Source organism: Heterocephalus glaber, unplaced genomic scaffold, assembly GCF_053883595.1.
Source record: "Heterocephalus glaber isolate CG9 unplaced genomic scaffold, H.glaber_assembly_v1.0 deba00001444, whole genome shotgun sequence".
Taxonomy (NCBI): domain Eukaryota; kingdom Metazoa; phylum Chordata; class Mammalia; order Rodentia; family Bathyergidae; genus Heterocephalus; species Heterocephalus glaber.
The window spans coordinates 3,442,936-3,465,885 of record NW_028258297.1 but is presented as its reverse complement, the minus strand read 5'-3'; the positions used below and the strand labels follow the sequence as shown (position 1 = coordinate 3,465,885).

Here is a 22,950-nt window from a genome sequence, read left to right as displayed (position 1 = left end):
AGAGAAATATGGGGAGGAGCAGGGGCCCAGATCCTGGGGACTGGGCGAGCCGGGCACCCTGGGGCCCTTCCCAGCTGGGTGACTGGCGGATCAGCGTCAGCTTCCGCACTTGGGAGGCTCCACGTCCAGTCACAGGTGGCACTGGGTCCTGGGCCGGGCAGTGGCGATCAGAGACAGGTCGGGGACAGGTGAGTCGGGCAGTGAGGTCCCAGGCCTGTACACACAGAGAGGCCCCGGCTGGCGTGCGTCCGCGCGTGCGCGCGGGTGCGAAACGGGACCCAAGTGCTCCACCAAAACAAAGGCGGCGCCGCGTGACCGCCGCGCGCGCGCGCGCCCAGTGGCGGGCGCGTCCCCGCGGGGCGGGGCGGGGCGACGCGTGCGCAGCGGGCGGGGCGCAGACTCCGTGCCCTCTCGTGGCCGGGACGGGGCCGCCTCCTCGGGCTTCAGGCGGATGCGAGGTGGCCCCGATCTCCGCGCAGGGTAAGCGCCGCGCGGGACCTCGGCGACCTGGGGACCTACGCCACTCTCCGTTATCGGCTGTGTCTGCGCCGGACCCGGGCCCCGCACACACGCCCCCGGGTCCCGCGCGGCTGGGCGCGTCACGGGCACGGGCGCGATGTCGCGGGTCGAGTCCTGCTGGGCGAGCGGAGGGCGTCCTGGGGGTCTGGGGCCTAGACCGGGTGAGGATCACCGAGGCTGGGCCGCTGGAGGGGGACAGGCGCTGCAGATGTCGCCCTGCTGACCCACTCCTGGGGGACAGGAGAGCAGTAGGGCGCCCCGGATCCATGTGACCCCAGAGATTACCCGGCCGAAAGTTGTGCACGCTGTCTCCTCCCTTTGCCCCTTTTCTGCTCTGTCTCCCCTCCTTTGTCTGAACATCAGGTGGGGCCTCCGGGGGACATGTGGTAGCCGAGGCCTGTGTGTGCATGCCAGCGAGAAGGTGGGGTGCAGGGTGGCAGCCCCCGGCCTGAGACCCTCACCTGTCCAGGGCAGGGCCCTTGCCCCGCCAGAGGAGGGAGGGGGCTAGGGCTGGTGGCTGGAGGAGCAGCAGGCCTCCCCAGGGGCCCAAGGCCTCAGTGTGGCCCCTCCCCTTGTCTACCTACGCTGTCACCACCCCCACATTTCCAGAGGTGGGAAAGATTCAGTTTGGGGGAGACCCTTTGCGGGAGGGAGTTCCCTTTCCTCCATCCTGTGTGGCCAGGAAACGATTCCGAGTCCTGGGCTCCTGAATTTGGACACCAGTGCAGCCCAGCGGGGGGCGCTTGCAGGTGGTCACCACTGCTGGGGTGGAGGTAGCACCTGTGCTGTGGCTTTGGGCAAGGCAGTGAGCCTCCTGTGCCTCAGTTTCCTCGATGGCTAAACAGGGAGGAGCCTGAGGGTGAAATGGGGTGCCAGGGCTACCCTGGGTCAGGGATCAGACAGAACAAGCTGGCGAGGCCAGTGGTGCCCTGGGCCTCCTGGAGACCATGGCTGCTCTGCGGCGCTCTGCGGCGCTCTGCGGAGGAATCCCCTGTCGCTTCTCTGCTGCTGCCCTGTCTGTGGTCCGGGCCCATTTGGGGACACACAGTTCAGCAAGTTGTTCTGTCTTCCTTAGTGCACTTGCCCTGTGCTGGGAGATGAAGCCACATACCACAGTCACTGGCTGGGACACTCCATTACAGGTCTCAGCACCCTTCCTTCTCTCTGAGACACTCCCCCACCCAGTGGCTTTCTCCTGCCTTGGCTATGGGGTTGACTTTCTGCAGCTCTCTGTGACCATGGGCCAAGAGCTTCTGAGCCCCCATAGTCCAATCAGAGCTGGACCTCTAGAGGATGCACGCTCAGTCCTGGTGACCAGGAGGCCGGGTGCCTGGGACTCTCAGTGGGCCACCACCCCTCCCCTGTTGTCTTAGCTGTCCCAGCTGATCGTGGGAGTGTGGCTGTCTACTCGACTGCTAGAGAGCCATTTCCTGCAAACAGCATGGGAAAATCTCAGAGTTGAGGTCTGTTTCTACACGGCTCTGGCCCTCTGTTTATCTGTTCCTCTTCCCGAGGCAGGACCGAGTGGCCTTTCTCCAAGTGGCCCCAGCACCCCTCTTATCACTAGAGGCCAACCCTGAGTGGGCTCCAGGGGATGGGTTGGTCACCAGTGCTGGCACTTGCTCTCCTTAAACTTGCTCGCCGTCACCACCTAGAAAGCAGGAGGAAAGTCAGACCCAGTTTCCTGAATCACCATTTTTGCAGCACAATAGAGTAGTGGTTTAGCCACAATGGAAACAAAGTGTTACTATATTCAGTGAGACACTCTTGCCAGCAGGAGACCAGTGCTCTTTGTAGAGAGTATCAGAGATGTCATAGATGCCGCAGAAACACTAGTGCCTAGGTCTGCATGGAGTCCGCACAGGGAGACCCGAGGGCCTGACGTCTCTGTGGTGTAACCTGTGTTAGTGGTCATGTTATCCCTGGGGGAACCCTTGAGGGCCCGTCACAGCTCCCCACACTCCGCTATTGTATCGTGTCTGCCTGGAAGCCCGATCTGCTGAGCTCTGGGCAGGAATAGGGTGCCCGGTCTGGAGGGCTGTGGCCTGAGGCTCATTTCTGGGAGTCAGCCCTCTCCCCTTGTTGGGAAGCCGGACAGGTTTCCCTCATGTGACTTCTGATCTCTGGTCGCTGGTGTTTGCTGTCTGGGAGTGTCGGGATGGGGCTCCTTCCTGTGGCTCTGGTAGGGAGTGCCTCTTAGTGCCAGGAGCATGCTGGCCTGCGAAGGAGACCCTAGTGTCTGACTGTGGTGGCCGGATCACCCCTTCTCCAAGTTTCTGCCTCCTTCCTTGCAGGACAGGGCTGGAGGCTGCTGCCCAGCCCTGTTAGCAGTCAGGGCCACCATTTCTGTTGAAAACCTGGTGTACAGTGCTGCCGGGTGGCAGCTGCTGACAGCTAGGGGTATGTGGCAGAGAGAGCATCCCTGCTCTGAGGGAAATTAATAATGAATTGAGGGAGATGAGACATGGCCCGTGTGGAGGGAGGAGTAGGTGGAATACAGATGTGCTCCCAGCTTCTCTTTCCTGGCCCAGAGGTGGCCATCTCCTGAGAAGCCACTGGGGCAAGGTGGCCACTCCCATGGGCAGCAGAAGGAAGGCCTTCAGTTGGGGTACCCATGAGCCAGTTTGGGGGCCTTGTGGCACTGCAGTGGGTTCACATCTGCTTTTTCCTTAGCACTCTTGTTAAGGGGGTGAAAGTTCAAGTCCTCTGGAGTCCATACCAGCTGGCTGGCATGGGAGGAGCCTGGTTCCCTGGAGCTGACTATTTAGTCACCAGCCCAGGAAGGCAGCCCAGAGCACCTCTTTGGAGCAGCGGTTACCTGGAGAAGTTATAGGCAGGGCCCTCTGACTCCTCTTCCAGCCAGCAGGGAGGAAGAGAGCCAGGGTTACCTAACTGGAGAAAGCTTTGCTTCTTGCTTTGGTGTCTGTGTGTAGCCCATCCGGAAGGCCGGGGCGGGGACTTAGGCTGTCATTCAGCACTAATAACATTCCCTGTCAAAGGCCATTGCTGGGATTGCTTGGCAAGTGAGTTATAAGCAGGGTGGTGATTATGCTTAAGCCTGTGATTAAAGTCCCCCATGGTTACACAGGAAATATTAGCCTATCAAAATAATAATAATAATAGAAATCATTCAGTCCACATGCCAGATAGCAAGCTGAGTGCTTTGCTTGAAGTGTTTCCAGAGTCTACATGGTAAATACTTTAACACCTTCCGCCAGGCGAAGAAACTGAGGCACAGAGCAATGGACAGCTTGCCCAAGTGCCTGTAGCAGAGCAGGAAGTGCCTGTAGCAGAGCAGGGATTTGAACTCGGGGCAGAGGGACATTTAACATTGGAACATGACATCTTGGTGGTGGCAGGATATGACAGCATCCACCCAGGGCCCAGCAGCCTTCTGAGCACTTAGCGTGACTTATTTTCATGACACCTGGGCTCCTTTTCCCAGATGAGGATGCCTCAGTCCAGGGAAGTTGGGTGCTTCCCAGCAGCATTTGATGCTGTATGGGTGGTAGAGCAGATCTGAGCTAGGGCTCCAGGCCCAACCCAGGCCCCAGGCACGGGGTGACCTGGGAGAAGGCCTTTTTTGAGCCTCTGCAATACCGGCCTCAACTGGTTTAGAGGGGCATTGTGGGCTGTCTAGGAGTTGGAACTTCCTGGAGGTGCCTGTCACCAGCCACAGTGTCTGCTTCTGAAGCTGGGGCAGTATGTGTTGGGGGGTGGGAGGCCAGGAAGTAGTTGGTGGTGAGTTGTCACCTGTCCCTTGAGAACAGTAAGGGAGGCTCCTCCCAGACCACCAAACTCAGGTTCAGCTAAAGTTGGGAGAAACTGAGTCCCCCCGGGACACTGGGGCCACCACAGATTCGCTTGTGCCTGTTACCCCATAGTCTGGGAGGCTGACAGGAGGAGCGCAGGTTGGAGGGCAACTTGATGACTTAACAAGACTCTGTCTCAAAATAATAAAAATAAAAATAAAGGGCCAGGGATGTGGCCTGGTGGGAAGGCCCTGGTTCAAACCCCAGTAGCACACACATACCCACACACGCGCTTGCACACACACACACACACACACACACACACACACACACACGGCCACTGTAGGTAGTGGGTCCTGAGGACCTGTCCCTCTGCATCAGGGGCCGGGGCAGGCTGGGGTGTGCACCTGGCTGGGGTGTGGAGTGCAGGTGCAGTGTGCCAGGGACCCCAGCCTGTGCTCAGGTGCCCTCCCTCCTGGGGCAGCCTCCCTTCTGGTGTGTGGCTGCCTGGTAGTGCCTGCTGCTGTCCCCTGCCAGGGAGGCCTGCTATGGGTGCCCACCTGCTCTGCTTCTTCCACTTCCTCTTCCCACTGAGACCTTTGCCCTCCTCCTGTGCTATCACCACCCCGAGCTCCCCAAGTTTAGGGTCTCCCCACGTGACTTCAGTGCCATTTCCCAAGTCCAGAGCGGCCTCCGGTGACCCACAATGACACTGTGAGGACACCTTGTTCTGCTCTGGCTGGTTCACCTGCAATCTGGACTCCAGGGGCCCTGGCTGTGGGTCCGCCGCAGCTGTGACTGCCTTAGCTTCCCGCACATGCAGGGCTCCACACCCCACTGCACACTGCTAGCTTCACTTTCCTGCTCTCCACTGTGTTGCCTCATCTAGGAAGTCTTCCCTGTCTGACGGCCTGTTGGCCCTGACTCTGTACTGTGCTGATCTCCCCAGGATTTGTCTGTTTACCTGCAGGAGGGCAGGGCCTGGAGTCTGGGAAAGCTGCTGGCAAGTGGGGGGGGGGGGGCTTGTGGAGCTGGGTGCTCTGAGTTTGTCCTTGCCCGCTATTTCTGTCCCTTGCTTATCTGTCCATTGTTGTACAAGTCTGTGTCTTGACCTTCTGTGTCCTTGTGGTCCCTGCCGGCAGGTCTGGGGTCCTGGGCATTCAGGGTAGCCAGAGCCAGCCTGCCCCACGCAGTCCTGCTGCGAGGCACAGTGCTGGGGCTTTGTTTCTAATATGTTTTTAGAACTGTTTCAGATTTACAGAAAAATTACAAGGATGATACAGAGTTTCCATGTTACCCTGGCCCCAGCACATGGTTTGCTTTATTATTAACATTTAACAGTAGTGCATCTAATGGTAGTGTATCTGCATCTAACAATAGTGTATCTGACAGAAGTGTATCTGTATCTAACAGTGGCTTACCTGACAGTAGTGTATCTGTGTCTGATAGTAGTGTATGTAACAGTAATGTATGTAATAGTACTGCATATCTAACAGTGGTGTACCTGACAGTAGTGTATCTCATAGTAGTTCATCTGATAGTAGTGTATCTGTGTCTGACAGTAGTGTGTGTAACAATAGTACTGTGTACTTGACAGTAGTAATATCTAACAGTAGCGTGTGTAACAGCGTGTATCTAACAGTAGTGCCACTAACGGGAGTGTATCTAACATCAGTGTGGTTTATTTGCTCTAACTCATGAGCCAATATGGATGCATTGTTAGGATTAACAAAGTCCACTCTGTATGCAGGTTTCTTTCGTGTTTTTCCAATGTCCTTTCTCTGTCCCAGATCCCATGTGATGTTCAGTCATCACGTCGCCTTTGATTCCTCTTGTCTGTGACCCTGTCCCAGACTTTTCTTACTTCAGTGACCCTGACAGTCTTGTGGGCTGGATCTCTCCCAGCACCACTACTTCGCTGTTCATGTGTTGGACAATTGGAATTCCTTTGTTGGAAAATTCAGATGCTTTCCTCCCATTCTCTGTAGGCTGATGGGTTTGGGGAGGGGACTGCAGGGAAGTCCCTTCTCATTACATGTGTCCTATCATGGACTGTCCACGTGACTTGTCACCATGCGTCCCTGGCTGGGGGTGTCTGTGAGTGCCTTTGCTGGCTGGTCACTGTTCCCTCCCTTCCATATGCTTTGGAAGGAAGTCACTGGGTGCGACCACAGCAGAGAGGTGGAGAGCATTGCTGTACCCTGAGCAGCTGAGTTATGTGGAATTCTGCAGGAGATCAGTTTCCTCTACTGCTGATTTCCATCATCCTGGGTGTTTTCTGTGTACTTCCACATTATTTAGTGGCCCGACTGTTCTGGTCTGGCCACTGAGTCACTGTGGGTGCCTGAGCTCTTCCCTACCTGCTCCGGGCTCGGCCCTAGCACCGGCCACTGCTCAGAGAGCCCAGGTTCCTCTGCTTGCACAGCGATGTCAGAATCCTCAGACACCAGCTTGATGAAGAGTGGCCGCTGCTGCAGGGCTTGGTTGCTTCTGGGCCCTTCTGTTGTCACAGCAAGGAAACACACGTGCACACTGACCCACGCGCACCTGCACCTGCCTGCAGCTGCTGCCATGTGTGCCCCTCTGTCCGAAGTGGGGGGACATGGGTTCACGAACTCCAATCGTCACCCCATGGACCATTCTTATCCCTTCCCCTCGCTGATTGACGCGTTTCCATTCCAGCAGAAGGGACCCTCGGGGTCATTCGATGCCAGTGTCCATGTAACGGGATTGGAACTATTAGCCCAGATGCTATGGAAGCAGCTTCACTGACGGGGGTGCGTGAGGGTGCTGGCCTTTTGCCCTAAGCCGCCAGCTTCCTGGCATCGCATGATATCAGGCCCTGAAGAGCCTGGGGAGGGCTTCGGGCTGCTGCTTCCCTCAGTGGGTCTGTGATGTCGGGGGAAGGAAGATGAAGACAGGAGGCTATAGAGGCTCAGACTTCCCTGCTGTGCGCCAGGCACAGACTCGGCAGCCCTTTGAAATGCGACAGTGGGGCTGGCTCTGAGTCTGGCCTCATTCATTGGGCAGGAGGAGAAAGAAAGACTCAGATCCTTGGCTGGGTCTGGGCCCCTCTGACTCTGAATGTGCCACCTTAGCAGGGGGCAGCCTTCAAAACAGAGCAGCGATGGCTCCTGCTTGCCTTTCTGGAAAATGTCACTTGTGCCTGATGCTTTTGGAGGCTGTGTGGGAAGAGAGACTGGTGGACAGGCATCATGCTGGCTCAGGCTCTGTATCCCACTCCTGCTCCTGCGCAATGGGCTCTGGGACCCAGCTCTGTCCCAGGCCTGTGCAGGGCAGGGGCCCTGTGGGGAGCTTCAGAGCAGAGCTAGCTTAGCCTGGAGCTCTGCAGGTAGGAGGTGAGCTGGAGTGTCGGGGAGAGAGGCGGGCTGAGGCTGTGCTGGAGAAAGGAGTGGCCCAGAAGACACCAGGATGGCACTTCTCCTTACCCCTGTCTCTCTTGAGTCAGAGAGGCAGGAAGTGGGACAGGCCTTCAGGACAGCTCAGCCCCGGGATGCTGATCCCTGTGGCAGGTGGAGCCCTGGGTGTCTCGGGGCGGCACCAGGCCCTACTGGACCTGAGGATGGCAAGGCGGGGAGGCCGTGTGGCCTGTACCGTCTCTGCAGCATGGAGAGGGGTGTACACACTCCCCTTTCCACACACAGCTTCTGGGGTCCCACAGGAGCCTGTCTTGTCTTCCTGCTGTGGTCCCCTCCGCCATGGAGGGCAGGCTCCTGGCAAAGCCCGGCCTGTGTGCCCACCTGTGTGCTTAGCTGCCTCGTCCCAGGTTTTGTCCCATGTCTATCCAGGACCTGCTCTGTCCCTGCACAGGACAAAGATGAATGTCCCATGTGCTCCTGGAAGGCCATAGTGGGAGGGAGAAGGGGCAGGGGGGAAGGTGGAGAGAGGCCCTGGCTGTGGGGGTCAGGGAGAGCTCCCTTGAGGGGTGCAGCACCCAGGAGCGGGTGTGGCCAGGGTGCTGTGGCCTTGGGCTGCTGTGACTGTACTCCCTGGGATTGACACGGGCTGTGTGGAGACGTGAGGCCAGCTTCTTAGGGGTCAGCTCCTCTCCCAGGTTTCTCCAGACCAGCCAGCGTGTGTCCCGGCTCCTCCGGAGGAAGGTGTCACGGTGCTGAGGGACACTAGCTCCCCTGTGCCCCTGGCTCTGTGCAGCCCTGGCTGCATCTCCTGCAGGCCCTTGGAAGCAGGGAGCCTTTCGTGGCTCCACACTTCCCCCAGCCCCCTGGGCTGTGTCTCAGGAAGTGGGTGGACCTTCCAGGAGCTCTTCCCAGCCTGGAACCTGGAGCAAGGGTTTGGCACACGTGGCCCACACTGGCTTGGGGCTCTGTGGTCCACAGGGTCCTTCCAGGGGCGGGGGAAAGGGTAGGGGAGGTGGGGGGTGGGTATGGTAGGGTGCCCTCATCCACCTGCCCTTGGCCTGATTTGGGCCGCCTGCTGTGGTCCTGTGGCCCTGGATTCCCCACTCACCCTGGCCACCATCATGTGTCTGTCCTGGTCCTTTGCTGGGCCACACTAGTCCTTCTTGCCCCCGGATTGAGATTTGTGAGTGTGCGTATCTGTACGATGGTCAGAGGCATCTGCTTGAGGGTGATGCTGGCCTAGAGATGCCCTGTCCCCTTCTCTGATTGGACAGAACATGACTAAGTCCTTTCTGGGGTCCCAACTTCCCAGGACAAAGCTGGTACTACCCCACAGCATCCAGAACAGAGTACCCCTGCCCGCCTGCCTGAGAAAGCAGCCCTGCAGTGAGTGTGGCCTGGACGCCTCCAGTCCTTGGTCCTCCTGCCTGGCAGCCCAGGGAGGGAGCTGAGGCCCGAAGATCAGAGGCCTTGGGGTCAGGACCCAGAGTGGCAGGTGGGTGCTCTCCCTCTGTGACCCCTAGGGTGAACAGTTTAGCATTTAAAATTCTGAAGCTAGGATCACAAGTTTAAACCCAGCCTGAATGACTTAGTGTCTTAGTGAGACCCTGTCTGAACATAAAAAAATAAAGAAAGGAGGGAGTGCAGTTCAGTGTGAAAGCGCTGAGTTCAATCCCCAGGACTGCCAAAAAATAAATAATAAAGTAAAATTCCAAAGCAATCTCAGTCGTTAAAAGAACACATAAACCTTCAACATCACACAGCCAGACTTTAGAACTAGAGCCCAGAGGCCGTCACCTGGAGCCACCACACAGGGCAGTGGGAGGTGTTTCCGGGCCCGCTCCAGGACTGCACAGAGCTTTGGAGGGTGAGGGAGGCCTGGAGGGGCTGCTGTGGCTCACGCTCACCCACCGAGCCAGTGGGCTGGCACTGGTGAGCCAGGGACCTGCCCAGGCCCCCAAGCCAGATGGCGATCTGTGTCCCTGGCCCCTGCTGGGAACTTCGAGGTGTGAATCATTTCACAAGTCCTCATCTCAGAAGGGATGCCAAGCTTTGCATGTGTGGGAGTGGGCATGGGAGGCGCCTGCCAAGCCAGCTGTCTAGGGTGACACTGGCCCACCAGCTTGGTCCCCCCAGAGCCCTGGAATGCAGTGTGTCCTTTGGGCCCCGGCTGGCTTTGGTGGCAGTTTCTGCAGGGTCTGATGGGGGAGGGGGAGGGCCATGTGCAGGACAGGCAGCCAGAGACGAGGCAGACTGGGGCCTGGGGACAGCTAGGGCCACCGAGAGGCTCTGCTCTGTCCTGCAGGAGCGGACCACCACTGCTGAAGAGGGCAGGGGACCTGTGAATCACTGCAGAGGCTGCTGGCCTCAGGGAATTTTAAACAGTGTCAGCCAAGCCTGAAGGGATGGCGGGAAGGCGAAGAGGGAGGGCAGCCACCCGGACCCTGGACCTGGGACAGAATGCGTTTTTTCTTTTTTGGAGATAGTGTCTTGCTATGTAGCTCAGGCTGGCCTCGAACTTGCAGCAGTCCTTGTGCCTCAGCCTCCTGAACGCTGGGATTACAGGCGTATGCCACTACTCCAGAGTAGAATTTAAAGGAGTGACATTTCCTAGAGGCCATGGCTGGTCCTTGAGGCCCAGCCTGGCCAGCAGCAGGGGCGGCACAAGTGTGACTTTGCTGCTTTGGAGTCTGTTTTGTGGAAGGAAATGAAATATGAGTCAACTGCCAATGCTCAGGCGCCAGGGCGGGCTGCTGAGGATGGGGCTGCACATTGCAGGGAACCCTACTGTGGCTACAGGCGTAGGGGCCAAGGTGGAAGGCAGTGGGTGTCATCCAGGCATCCAGCGGGCACCTTCTGGGTAGGCAGCTTGGACATCCAGACTTGGGAGTGGCAGAGTGGTCTGGGCCTGGGTGACCCCAACAACCCCCACCTGGCAGTGCCTCCCAGGAGGGAGAGGCAGGATTGGGGAGTTCAGGTGGCTGCCCAGTGTTCTCACCTGCTCTGGGTGGGTAAGGAACCTCCCATTGGCAGGTGGCAGGGCAGAGGCCTGGTGCTGGGCACCTCTGTGCCCATCCATCTGGTGCCAGTTGGGTTGGAGTCTCGGGGTTGGGACCCGCCAAGTAGAGTGGGGTCACAGCCCTGTGGGGGCAGCTGGCTCTGTTGATGCTAGGCAGGCCTTGTGCTTTGGGGCAGCAATGGCCTAGCGCCCTGGTCATGCAGTGCCTGTGGGTGGTGAGGTGGGCCAGGCCGTCACAGAGGCCAGGAAAGGGGGCCTCTGCCTAGCCACACTGGGCGCATCTGACTTCCCCCAGCCCTTGGCTGCCACTGCACAGAGACCTGGCCAGGGTGGCTGTGTCCCCTTTGACCTCCTGTCTGAGTCTCCTGCAGGCGACCCCAGCCTCTGTCTGCACTCCTGCGGTACTATCATCAGGCTCCCTTGGGGCCCTGCATTTCTGTCACTCTGGCCAGCCTGGGCAGTCCCAACAGGTATGGAGAAACCTGTGGGCACTGGAGTTGGACAGGGCTGGGGAGAGCCCATTGTGGCCGGGGCCACTTGGGGCCTAGGCTTCACTGTCCTCAGGCCATGGTGCTGCATGGCCTGGGGCTGGCGACGAGCCTCACCCCATGCCCCTCCCACCCCTGCAAAGCGAGGTCAGCGACTGCGGAGTGCTCATAAGTGCTCAAGGTGTCTTGGTGATGAGCTGACCCTGCAGTGACCACAGCTGGCGGCTGGTGTGCTGACGGAGCTGGGGCTGCAGCAGTGTCCGAGTGGCACCCGTAGGATCAGACTGTGGGCTGCAGGCTAGAGCGAGACTGCTCATCCCTCCTCACTGCCGCCTTCCCCAGAGCCCTGGAGCCTCCTTCCCAGATGTGAGCACTGGGTGGGAGGAAGTGGAGGAGCAGAGGGGTGGGCTGGGTGCCAGAGTCTTTGACTCAGGTGCCGCAGGGGCAGAGGGTGCGATGCAGACCCGGGAGGCCGCCAGGGGAGGGGTGAGTCCCTTGTTGCACCACCTGCTGGAGGCCAGGGGAGCTGTGGGGTGGCTGCCATCCTCCTATAGCTGACTTCATGGCCCTACTTTTCTGGGGAGGAAGTGGGCATCGAGAGGTCCCAGCCAAGCTTCCTGCGGGGCCCACACCCTGGTCCTCTCCCCTGGCCCACTCTTCAGTTTGTGCTTTTCACGAGGCTGGAGCTGAATTCTTTCGTCCCCCTGGGGTGGACCCCAACACCTTTCCTTTGGTGACTCTTTGGGGACCAGAGAGGGGAGCTGTAGGGTTGGAATCAGATGAAAGCCAGTGCTGGAGGGTGAGCAGGCCCGGGGCACCCCCCATCTCTCTGGTAGCCCAGCATGGGATTGTCACCGTCCTGTATCAGAAACTTGGGGTTTGTTGGGTTAGACCACGAATCAGCCTGGGCAGAACAGTGGGGTGCAGAAAGTTGTTGGCTGCGTCCCTCAGAGAAGCCTGTGCTCCCATCCGTCTTCCACACTCTACACTTAGCTGAGGACAGTTGGAAAGTGTCAGGGGCCATGGGTGGGACATTGGGGCCCCACCCTTGAGGACTGATGCGCCTGAGACTGCCTCTGTAGCTGCAGGGGCCTCCACTCCTCCTGTGTCCCTAGCTGTGATGTCAGATGTCACACCATGACCCCTCCATGCCACCCACCCTTGTCCACATCCTGTCCCCAAGCCCTGGCTCCATGGGGCCTAGGCTGTGCAGCAGGTGGGTGCATCCTCTGCAGGATGACGTCCTTGGGGAAAACCAACCCCACTTGCACTGCTGCCACCCTGGCTGACTTAATTGACAAATAAGTATTGTTCCTGTAAGTTGAGTGTGTATAGTTTTAAATAATCGACTATTTAATTGTAGCATTAAAAATAGCTCAGTGAATTGCCTGCCTTGATTCACAGCAGCTGAGATGCTTGCCTGGTTGGCTGCTCTGGGCGGGACTGTTCCATTCACAGCTGAGACCGGCTGTGTTCATTTTCTCCACACAGTGTTTATGCAGGCTGATTGCACCTGTGTGGGGAGGGTGCTCCTTCAGCAGTGGCAGAGCAGCACTCCGTCAGGCTCTTTCAGTGCTGTGACTCCCAGGGATGGAATGAGCCCTGCACCCAGCTTTCAAAAACTTGAGCATTGGGCCAGGGATTTAGCTCAGTGGTTTCACTGCCTGCTTCGGAAGCGCAAGGACCCAAGTTCGATCCCCAGTACCAAAAAAACAAAACAAAACTTGAGCATCAATCTTGGCTGGTCCCACACCCCATGCTACTGGCATAGGCTGAGCTGAGGAAGGGCTTGTGTCTCCCTGTCCTGCAGCCCATTCTTTTAGACAGAGAAATTGACTTTGTGCTGTTGGGTATAAAGAATTTTGGCATGGAGAGCCTATTATGACCTATTTATGAAGTATTTCAGAATCACTTACGTGAATATTTCGTCCTAATTCTGTATGATTAGAAGCTAGAAACCCCACTCCGTGATTATTTTTTTTTAACCAGTGTAACCTTTATTAGGACTATCTCCATGTGGGTTTTCAAAAAAGAAAGCATTTGAACAAAAACACGAAAGGAATTGATTTTATCTACCTTGTTCTCAAATGCTTGGGAATTAAGTGATTGTGTGTGTAGCATGTGAGCCTTGTTAACTGTTACTCAATTGCAGATGTTTTTCTTTACCAGTAGCATGAGGGAAAATCGTGCAGAAATGTAAATTCCTACTTCAAGGCTGCTGAGCCTGGAGCCTCCCTTGCCTAGTTCTTTCTCCCCAGTTTCTGAGAGCAAGACCTTGTCCCTCCGGGTGTCCCTCAGGGTGTGGATTCAGTTACCCAATGAGCTGTCTGGTCCTCCACCACATGTTCTCTGAAGCCCCTCACTGCTGGGCCTGCCTCGCGTGGGGGCAGATGTGACCTTAGTGTGCCCACCAGGAGTGAGGAGAGGGAAGACGCCTCCCTTGCGTGGTGGAACAGGCGTTGAAGAAAGGAGACTTGCAGATGATCTTTCTCTTTTCACGTGTGGGACCTCAGGTGCACAAAATGAGTGGAGTCACTCCTCGGGTAACAACACGGGCCATCATGGGTCCAGGGAGGCCCTCTGTGGTGTGGTTGTTGTTAATGCTAATGGTACCCGCAAGCTCTCCTTTGGAATGAGAGCGGGGGCCTTGATGATTCTCAGTGTCCACCTGGCTGCTCTCCAGCCTCCTGCTCCCAGGGCCCTGCTGCCCATGTCCTGGCTCTCCATCCCCTGCCTCTGTGAGTCCACCTTCCTCCGGCCGGTGCCACGTGTCCTAGTTACACTGCTTGGCCGAGAGCCTGTGTCCTCCCTGCTCCTTCCTGCACAGGGACCGGTAGGAGAGGTCCAGTCAGACCAGGTGGTGGTGGGTGGGAGACGCGAGCAGAGCGGCCAGGCCAGGGCAGGCGTGAATGCTCTCTGGTGCCATAGCCACCTGTGTTAGGGCTCCTTGGGGTGAGTTGCAGAAGGAGGGACTGGCTGGTGGCCAGAGGACAGCTGGGGCAGAGCTGGGCCATGAGCAGGAGAAGGGGTGTCCTTGTGGGTGGGAAGGATCTCGGGGCGTCATCCAGGTAGGGCAGGAAGTATGGGGTGCAGATGTCCAGGGTGAAACTCAGAGCTTGGTGTCAGGACGGCTGACCCTGGCATGGGACAGGAGGTCTGGGCTGTACTGGGAGGCTGCGTCTGGGGGCCTTCTCGAGGCAGCATTGCTGTGAAGCTGAGGCCCTGGCGGCTCAGGGGTGGCTGGGGCAGCACAGGGAGCCTCTGTGGGGCCCCTCTCCCTGCAGCTGGCTGGTCTGAGCACTGGGTCTGGGGCCTCCTGAGTGGCCCAGGGTTATTTGCACTGCTCCCAGTGCAATGCCCAGGGGGCACAGTGTTTCCTGTGCCATCTCCTGTGGCCCATGTGGTCCAGCTGCCCAGAGGCAGAGGGAGGGGGGAGGTGGGAACACCCCCAACCCCAGCACCCACCTCACCAGGCTGGGAGCAGCAACCCCTCCTCCTAGGAATGCTGTGCCAGGCACAGGCTCCATGAGGGGCTTTTCCTTTGGCTTGGGGTGTGCTTGGCAAACAACCAGAGGCAGAGACGGGGCATTGCCAAGCTCCTGGGAGATGTCTCTGTGCCTCAGGGACAGTCAGTCCCAGAGTGATTCAGGAAATTGGCATTTGGGACAGGGGTTCAGTTTGGGTGCTTTTTTCCCCCCCTGTGATACTGGAAATTGAATCCACCCCCTTCACACTCAGATACTTCCTTGGCCCTTTTTTATTATTCATTGTTTGTTCGTTTTGTTTTGTTGGTACCAGGGATGGAACTCAGGACCTTGCACTTGTGAGGCAGGCGTGGTGCCGCTGAGCCAAATCCCAGGCCCCTTTTATTACTCGTTTTGAGACAAGGTCTTACTATATCACTGAGTTGCCCAGGCTAGGCTTGAATTTGCGATCCTCCTGCCTCAGCCTAGCAGAGTGCTGGGATTGCAGACATGAACCACCACGTCTAGCAATTCAGCTGCTTTTGCAGGTGGGTGTCTCTTCCTGTTTTGGTTTGCCGGGTCAAGAATCTCTGCACGTGAAGTGCCCCCCCTCCCTCTGGTGACCCCCACGTTGTAGCCCGTGGCTGGCTGTGTGTCTGCAGAAGTGAGATGATGCCCCTGTTCTGGGCCCAGGGGTCATTAAGGGCCCCAGGGAAAGCTCCCACAGAGGTAGCACAGCCCTCCTGGAAGGTGCCCCTGGACACAGCCATGGGAAGCCCCCCTTCTGTGGCCCGCCCCGGGACATGCAGAGTGGCCACAACCTGGCCCCGTGCCATGGTTATACCGAGCTGGGATTTCCAGTCCCCAGCCTTAAACCCAGTGCCCTTCCCTGCCTGGTCCCCTCTCGCCCACCCAGGGGGCTGAGCAGAGGAGTGGGCATCTGGAAGGGCAGGCACACGTGGGCCAGTGTGTTAGGATGATTTCCTTCCTTGAAATTCCCTTTGTGGACACCTCTTGGGCATTATCAGGCTGTGTTCACATCAACACCATGAGGGAGGTCAGAGGCACCCTGACTGTGCCGTTTGTCGCTGCTGCTGAACAGACTGACTCCAAGACACACTGGCCGTGCCCAGTAGCGGGCCCCTGGTGAGGGGGACTCAAGCTGCTTCTGGTTAAATCACATGTGTGAGACAGACAGCCATTGGCTTCTGTTAGGGCTGTGTCTAGATGTCCCCCAAAGCCTCATGCAGTCGTAGGTGGGACTTTTCCTGAGGTGGCTGAATCTAGACTGTGATGATGCATGGTGCAGTGCTTGGCTGGCGGACACTGGGTGTGAGTGCTCCCCGCATTAAGTAGCCTGGATAAGATACAAGGGTTAGAAAGAGCTGTGGTTGCCCCTTGTTGCTTTTTCTGTCTTCCACTGCCATGCACGGTTGCCTCTCTGCCATGTGCCACCCTACCTTGGAGCAAGTCGATTATGGACTGAAACCTCTACAGACTGAGCTAAATAAACCTTTCCCCCTTTAACTTTGGGTGTCAGGTATTTTGTCTTGACGACAAGAAAAGTCACTAAGACAGTTTCCACAGGTGTGCACGTGGCCAGAATGACAGGTGTCACCTACCCTTCCTGCAGAGCCAGACTAAAGCTGGAAGTCACCTGGTCCCCGTCACCTGTGGGTGTCGGCGAGTGGCCAGGGCTGTTCCTGGCCTGGTCCCTGCGTCTTCCTGTCTCAGCAGCCAGGGCAGGGGAATTTGGAGATGAGGCCCTGGGGTAGCATTCTTTTGTCACTGGAGGCCCCTTCCCCTCTGGTCACTGAGCACTGCTCCTCTTCCTGGAGCTTTGATGGCTCAGAAGGAGCAAGCCTGCACTTCCCAGATGGCGCCACCCCTCTGGCGCTCGCGATCCTGCCAACCTGTTGGGCTGGTTGAGCCAGGTCTCCAGGTCTGCAGGTCTCCAGGCCTGCATCCCTGCGTCCTGCCCTCTCGTGGGAGGCCACGGCCCTCCCTCTGGGCTCCGGGCGTCCCAGTGCTGCTGGAGGCCAGAGTGGAGCAGCCCCACTGCCTCGAAAGTGCCGAGCTGGCCAGCAGCAGCATGCCCTGGAGTGAGGCTGCTAGGAAGAGAACCTGTTTCGCCTCCGCATAACAGGGGCTGGCTTTTCCTGCAGAGGACGTGGTCAGCTGCAGGCTTGCGGTAATGAGGTGATGTGGTGAGCTTCAGCCCCCTCCCCCCATCTATCTCTCTCCTTCTTTCTTTTTTGGTCCAGGGGATCGAACTAGGGACCTTGTGCCTGAGAGGCAGGCAGCAGCACTGCTGAGCTAAATTCCCGGCCCTCCCCTTCTTGTTTCAGGTGATTTCCTGTTTGTTTGTTCGTTTGTTTTGTGGTCCTGGGGATTGAACTCAGGACCTTGCACTTGCCAGGCAGGCACGGTAACACTGAGCTACATCCCCAGCTCCCTGGCATGCTCTCAATTAGGGCAAAAACAGGTGTAGTTTTCTTTGCAAGTTACTATTCTGAGCAAGTTTCTATAAAATCCAGATTTCTTTTTTGTTTTGTTTGGCTTTTTTCCCATTAAGTTTATTGGTACATTTAGGGTATACAATCCCGTTACATTCACCATTGGGAACCTGTACCTTTACATGATGCGTCTTGGTTCTTATTTTTTCCCCATTCCTCTGCTCTCCCTTCAACCCCTCCACCCTTCCCTATTTACAGAGACTTTGTTTCCATTTTTCCTTTTCTTATATTTTTTCCTTTCCCCTACCCCTCCCACTTCCCCTTCCCCTTTGCCCCTTTTCTTCCTATTTCACGTTACCTATTATACATTTTGATCCTTATTTACACTTTCAGTTTCTCACACCAGGGAAACTATTTGGTATTTACACATGTGTGTCCTATTTATTTCACTTAAGAGGATGGCCTTCAAGTGCATCCATTTAGCTCTAAATGTCTCTAGTTTCTTATTCTTTATAGCTTGTTTTGCTTTCTTGTTTTTCTCTAGCACTGGAGCCTGAACTCAAGGAATACTGTGCTACGTCCCTAGCCCTTTTTATTTTATTCTGAACCAGGGTCTCACTAAGTTGCTCGGCCTGGACTCAAACTTGGTGATCCTTCTGCCTCAGCCTCCTGGATCACTAGAATGATAGGCGTGCACCACTGCTCCTGGCTAGATTCTCTTTTGTTTTTAACATTTTCACCTTTAGCTGTGTGCAGAGCTTGCCTTCAGAGGTGGTGAAGAGGACGTGTTCTGGTTAGGTACATGTTTCTGCATTAGTGTTTGCCAGTGGCTGCCTCTTTCTGGTGAGGCTGGAAGGTTCTAGCAAGATGTGTGGCTCTCTTGCTGCTCCCTTGAGTGGAGTCAGGGATACACCTGTAGGAGGGAGGAGGAAGGGGAGAGTCTCCTTGGGTGGAGCTGTCAATTTGCACTTTGGCCTTTGTGCCCAAGGACCCAGTGATGGACGGCACCGGGTGCCATCTAGCCAGGTCCTGCTGGGGCCCGTCAGTTGCCTCCTCTCCATCTTTCAGAGCAGAGCAGCGAGGGCCATTGGTTTGATTTGCTCTGATTTGCTGGCTGGCTGACTCTGGCTTGTGGGTGGTTCTGGTCCTGGGTTGAGGTGTGCAAAGCTTGTCCCTACAGCCACGCTCAGCTGCAGGGCTGGAGGATGGGGACCTCGAGATGAGATGGGGCGTGTGTAGCCCCGAGCTCTGGGTGGAGATAGATACCTGAGAGGGGAAACAGGAGCTGCAGGCTGAAAGCCAAGTCCTACAGCCTTGTGGGTGCAGCAGAGACTGAGAGGCCTATGCATGCCACGATTATCAGCTATGAGGTCAAGTTCAGGCCCGAACTGAAAGAAAGAGCCAGTGGCTGGAGGCATGAGCCAGGAAAGGCGTGCATGTGCATGTGTATGTGTGTGTGCATGAGTGTGTATGTGTGTGTGTAGGAGGAGCACTGGGGACAGGTGAGGTGCAGACTGTGGCATGCACCTGTGCTGCCTGCAGAGGGGCATCCTGAGAGCCACTTGCCACGGAGGCAGACATTGAGGTGTGAGGTCACATCAGGTTGTCCTGGGACCTTGAAGAAAGCCCTGAGCACAGCAGCAGAGTTTGGAACCTGGGTTGGGGGTGGGGCAAGGGGGTGGTTGGGAGGTTCTGCTTGGGGCAGGGCAGGCCTGTGTGTGTGGTAAGTTGCATGGATCATCGTTCCATATGTGGTCCTCACTGATGCTTTCAGAGCGTGCTTTTGCAGATTAATTTTTAAGAATCACCCAGCAATCCGCACTTCTGGTGTGAACTCACCCTCTGTGGGGGTGCTCTGGAAGGGGAGATGAGAATACCACACAGATCAGTGCCGTGGAGCCAGAGGCCCCCTCTCCCATGGGTTCTGCCCCCTTTGTGGAAGTGGAAGGAGACACAGCACTTGGTGTTTGGTGCCCTCTGCAGCAGTGGCATTCCGGGCTCCCCCGTGGTACCACAGCTGTGTCTTGCTACCTTTCTCCCTGGGGAAAGGGCAGGAAAGTAGGTGGTGACAGATCTCATTCTCCCTGGAAGCCACCTGAGGCTTGCTGTTTTTGGAACAAGTGGCCAGAAGGCAGAGGGATCTTTTAGTCATAAAAAGATCTTCCCACAGTCTCTGCTTTTGAAATTGTTTTATGCCTTAATTTCTTTAAAAAATTTTTTATTTATTTTATTCTGTTGAGATGATAAGTTGCTGTGTGTTCCAGCTTGGCTGTGAACTCACTCTGTGGTCCCGGCTGGCCTCGAACTCGAAGTTATCCTCCTGTCTCAGCCTCTCAAGTGTTGGGTTCACAGGCGTGTGCCTCCATGCCTGCCTCAGTGCCTTAATTTCTTAAGGCCAGCGAGACTCAGGCTGCCCTCTGAAGGAGTGCCACCACCAGCTTATAGCTGATCCTGCAATTGTCACCCAGAGCTGCCACCCTCTTTTCCTGGTGGCAGGATATTGGGCCATTGTCCAGGGTCTCCCCAGGGCCCCACGTGGAGGGGCACAGGGGAGAGGGGTCCACCGAGTCATGCTAGAGCCGAGGGACCATTTTCTGGCTCCGGCCCAGGCCTGGGGGTGTGGGCCTGTGGGGTGTCAGGGCTGCACCTCTGTCTCCTGATGGTGGCTGTCATTCCCGTCCTGTCTCCCTCTGTGTCACCTGAGTCTGTGTCCCAGGCAGCCCCTCTCCTGAGTCTTGGGCTGCTGTGGTTTGTCTTGCACTTACCAGATGTTGTCCCTGCAGGGGCCTGGTGAAGAAGGCTGGTGGTACCCAGAGGGAGCAGGGGTGCAGGTGTGGGCCGTGCGCACGGGACTGTGGATGTGAGGGGAAGGCGGCACAGCGGGCAGCAGGTGCCTCTCTTCGATCACGTTCACCAGCGCCTCGGGGCTGATGCAGCCAGACTGTGGGGTTGGGAGGAGGGGCCGTGGTGGCCAGTGGGAGGAACCGGGGGAGGGCGCTGGTTCACAGCAGGGAGTGGAAATGTGCACTGAGAAGACCAAGGGTTCCCTGGGTGAGCAGGGTGAGGTTCATGGTGCCCAGGGCCCTCGTGGAGAGCAGGAACAGACTGCCCTGTCTTGCTGCACGGCTCTGTACCTTGGCTTTCTCATGCATAATGGGTGTGATGGTGATGTCAGGTCACTGGGCACCCGTGGTCCTGTCTCGCACCTACACACAGCTAACCTGTGCTCAGGCCCTGTCCTCTGCCAGGATGGGCTCCTCTGAACCTCTTGTTTCTCACATTGCCTGCACCTGACTTGGCCCTTGGCCCCTTGCTGGTCTCCTGGCCAGGGCCACCTTTGTGGGTGCCTAGCCCTGGGAGCCCCATGGAACGGAATCATGGACTCTCAGGCCCACCCCTCATGCTGTGCCAAGCTGCGCCTTGCTCACTCGTGTGCCAGCCAGCAGGGTGTGCCAGGGCTCAGGAGCTTCATAGGAGGAGCCAGGCCCTGCCGGGCAATGATCTTCAGTCCACTGGGTGCTGGCTGCGCTGGGCAGGTCAGGTGACAAGAATGAGGTGGAGACAGACTCTTATCTACCCAGTGCATGCCTCAGAGTGGGGTCAGGGAATGGGTTCTAGGGGCTGGGAGACAGTTGGTCTCCAGGTGGCCCCTGCTCCAGGAGGTGGCATCCTGGGCTTTCTGGGGCTATTGTTCGGGGCGAGTGTCTTTTTCTCCTCCTCCTGTTATGCTTTGGATCTCAGGTGTTCCTGAGGTATCCTCCCCCAGCAGGGGAGGCTTTGGGAAGGTGCATGGATCATGGGATTAATCAGTAATTTGTAATATGATGGACTTGTTGACAGACGTGGGGAGGGGCGTGGCCATGGGGAGGACATCTCGTCCCCACCTCTTCCTCTTGGACTCTGTCCCTGCTGCCCAGCCGCCATGGGGTGACCAGCTCTCCTCTGCTGTGCTGTCTGCCATAGGTCCAGAAACACTGATACCAGTGACCATGGACTGCAACTGCTGACACCATGAGCCAAAACGAACCTTTCCTCCTGTAAGTTGATTTTCTCAGGCATTCCTCACGGTGATAGACAGCTGGCCCATGCCACCCTCTTCCTTCCTTCCAGTACCTAAATAGCAGGGTGCTGGCTGGGGATCCCAGGCATCCTCACTTCCCCACCCTGTGGCCCTCCTCAGGAAGCGACCATGAGGGGCTTCCAGCCCTTCTCTGCCACCATGAAAACCTCGCTGCAGAAAGCCAACTTTGCCGTGGTCCTTCCTTGTTTGAGGAGGGGACCATCCTGGGGGTGGAGTCGCAGTGTCACCAGGCACAGTCAGGCCACCCCCACTGCCCTCCCCAGCGTGCAGGGCATTTCCCTGTCCCCAAATTCTGTGACTGCAGTCTGTTAGGGCAAAGGGCCTCTTGGTGCAAGTGTAACTGGCCTTTCGCTCCTGCTAAGTACAGGTTAATCATCTTTCCTGGGTTTAAGATCTGCTTGTATTTTTCATTTTCTGCAAACTGGCTGTACTTTCTGTCCATTTTTCTGCTGCTGTTTGTCAGCATTGGACATGTTAATTCTTTGTGACAGGTGTTGAAATACTTGACCCCAAATTATCTTGGACTACTTATGAAAGATTTTGTCTCTCAGGAAATTGTTTTTTGTTTTTGTTTGGTTTTGTGTGTGTGTGTGTATGTGTGGCGCTGGGGATGGAGCCCAGGGCCCAGTGTGTGCCAGGCAAACGCTCTGCTCCCAAGCTATACCCCAGCCCAGGGAAACTGTCAGCGCCAGCTGTCTGGTGCTGTTTCACGTGTCTCGGGAGGAACTGTCTGGTCCCAAGGTCACAGAGAGCCTGTTTGTCCCACCTCAGTCCTTGAACACCCTTATTAATCTCCATCAAAACCTTTGGTCCCTTTCCAGGTTATTCTGCACAGGTGTGATGTGTGGGTCTGACATTGTCTTTTTTTTTTTTTGGCACCGGGGATTGAACTCGGGTCCTTGTGCTTGCGCAGCAGGAGGCAAAACCACTGAGCTAAATCCCCAGCACTCTTGCTATTCACACTTTTCATGGCTCTTTAAATTACTTAATTTTCCTTAATGTGCCTTAATCTTAGCCTGTCTTCCTTCCTCTAAAAGCTTCATGTTGTTTATTTAGGGGACCATATTAAATTCATATTACAGCTGAGCCTGGTGGTACACACTTGTCATCCCAGCACTCAGGAGGCTGAGGCAGGAGGGTCATTTTGAGTTAGAGGCCAGCCTGAACTATGTAGGGAGATCGTGTTTCAAAATAAAAATTCATAGATTACCTGGCAGAGATTTGGCTCTCTCTGTGCACCCTCCCCACCCCTGTGTGTGTATAAATTGTGCTAAAGTGCACACCACATAAGATTTACCACCTTGACCATGTCTCCGTGCACAGCTCGGTGACCTCCAGCACAGTCATGTTGTCACACAGCTGTCACCACTGCCATCCACCAGAACTTTTCTTCTTCTCAGACTGAAGCTCTGCCCCTCCCCAGCCCCAGGCAGACACATTCTGCTTCTGGTCTCTGTGACTCTGACCTCTCTAGGGACCTCACGTATCCTGTTGTCCCTTGGGGGCAGGTGTGGCTCCGTGCCTGTCCCCCTGCTCGTGTAGACAGATGCCCGGTCTGATGCCAGCCTCCAGCGGTTGTGAACGTGGCGTGCAGGTGTCTGTCTGAGCTGGGCTTTCAGTTCTTTTGGGCATGGACCCAGAAGTGGGATCGCTGGCTCATACTGTAGTTCCAGGTTGAGTGTTTTAGGAACCTCTGCTCCTCCCCACCCTGCCCAGCTCTGGTGCTGAAGTCAGGCTGCAGCCCTGCGGCTCCGCACAACCACTCCCAGGCTCCTGTCCTGGTGGGCGGCA

The 22,950-nt window shown here is 56.7% G+C and overlaps 1 protein-coding gene across 10 annotated transcripts in view; it reads left to right on the top strand.

Annotated features, from left to right (window-relative positions):
• The first annotated feature begins 366 nt into the window (after nucleotides 1-366).
• The window catches only part of Gramd4 (GRAM domain containing 4), a 73,556-nt gene continuing 50,972 nt past the window's right edge, over nucleotides 367-22,950 (top strand). For 5 of the 10 annotated variants that reach the window (XM_013072465.3, XM_013072463.3, XM_004845377.4 and 2 more), the window contains exon 1: nucleotides 367-480. In XM_013072465.3, coding sequence (XP_012927919.2) covers nucleotides 452-480 — 29 coding nt within the window. In that variant the 5' untranslated portion in view covers nucleotides 367-451. Of the gene's footprint in view, nucleotides 481-13,346; nucleotides 13,672-20,938; nucleotides 21,116-22,950 lie in introns of those variants that run through there. The other 5 variants (XM_087213685.1, XM_087213684.1, XM_021258784.2 and 2 more) reach the window with 4 other exon arrangements.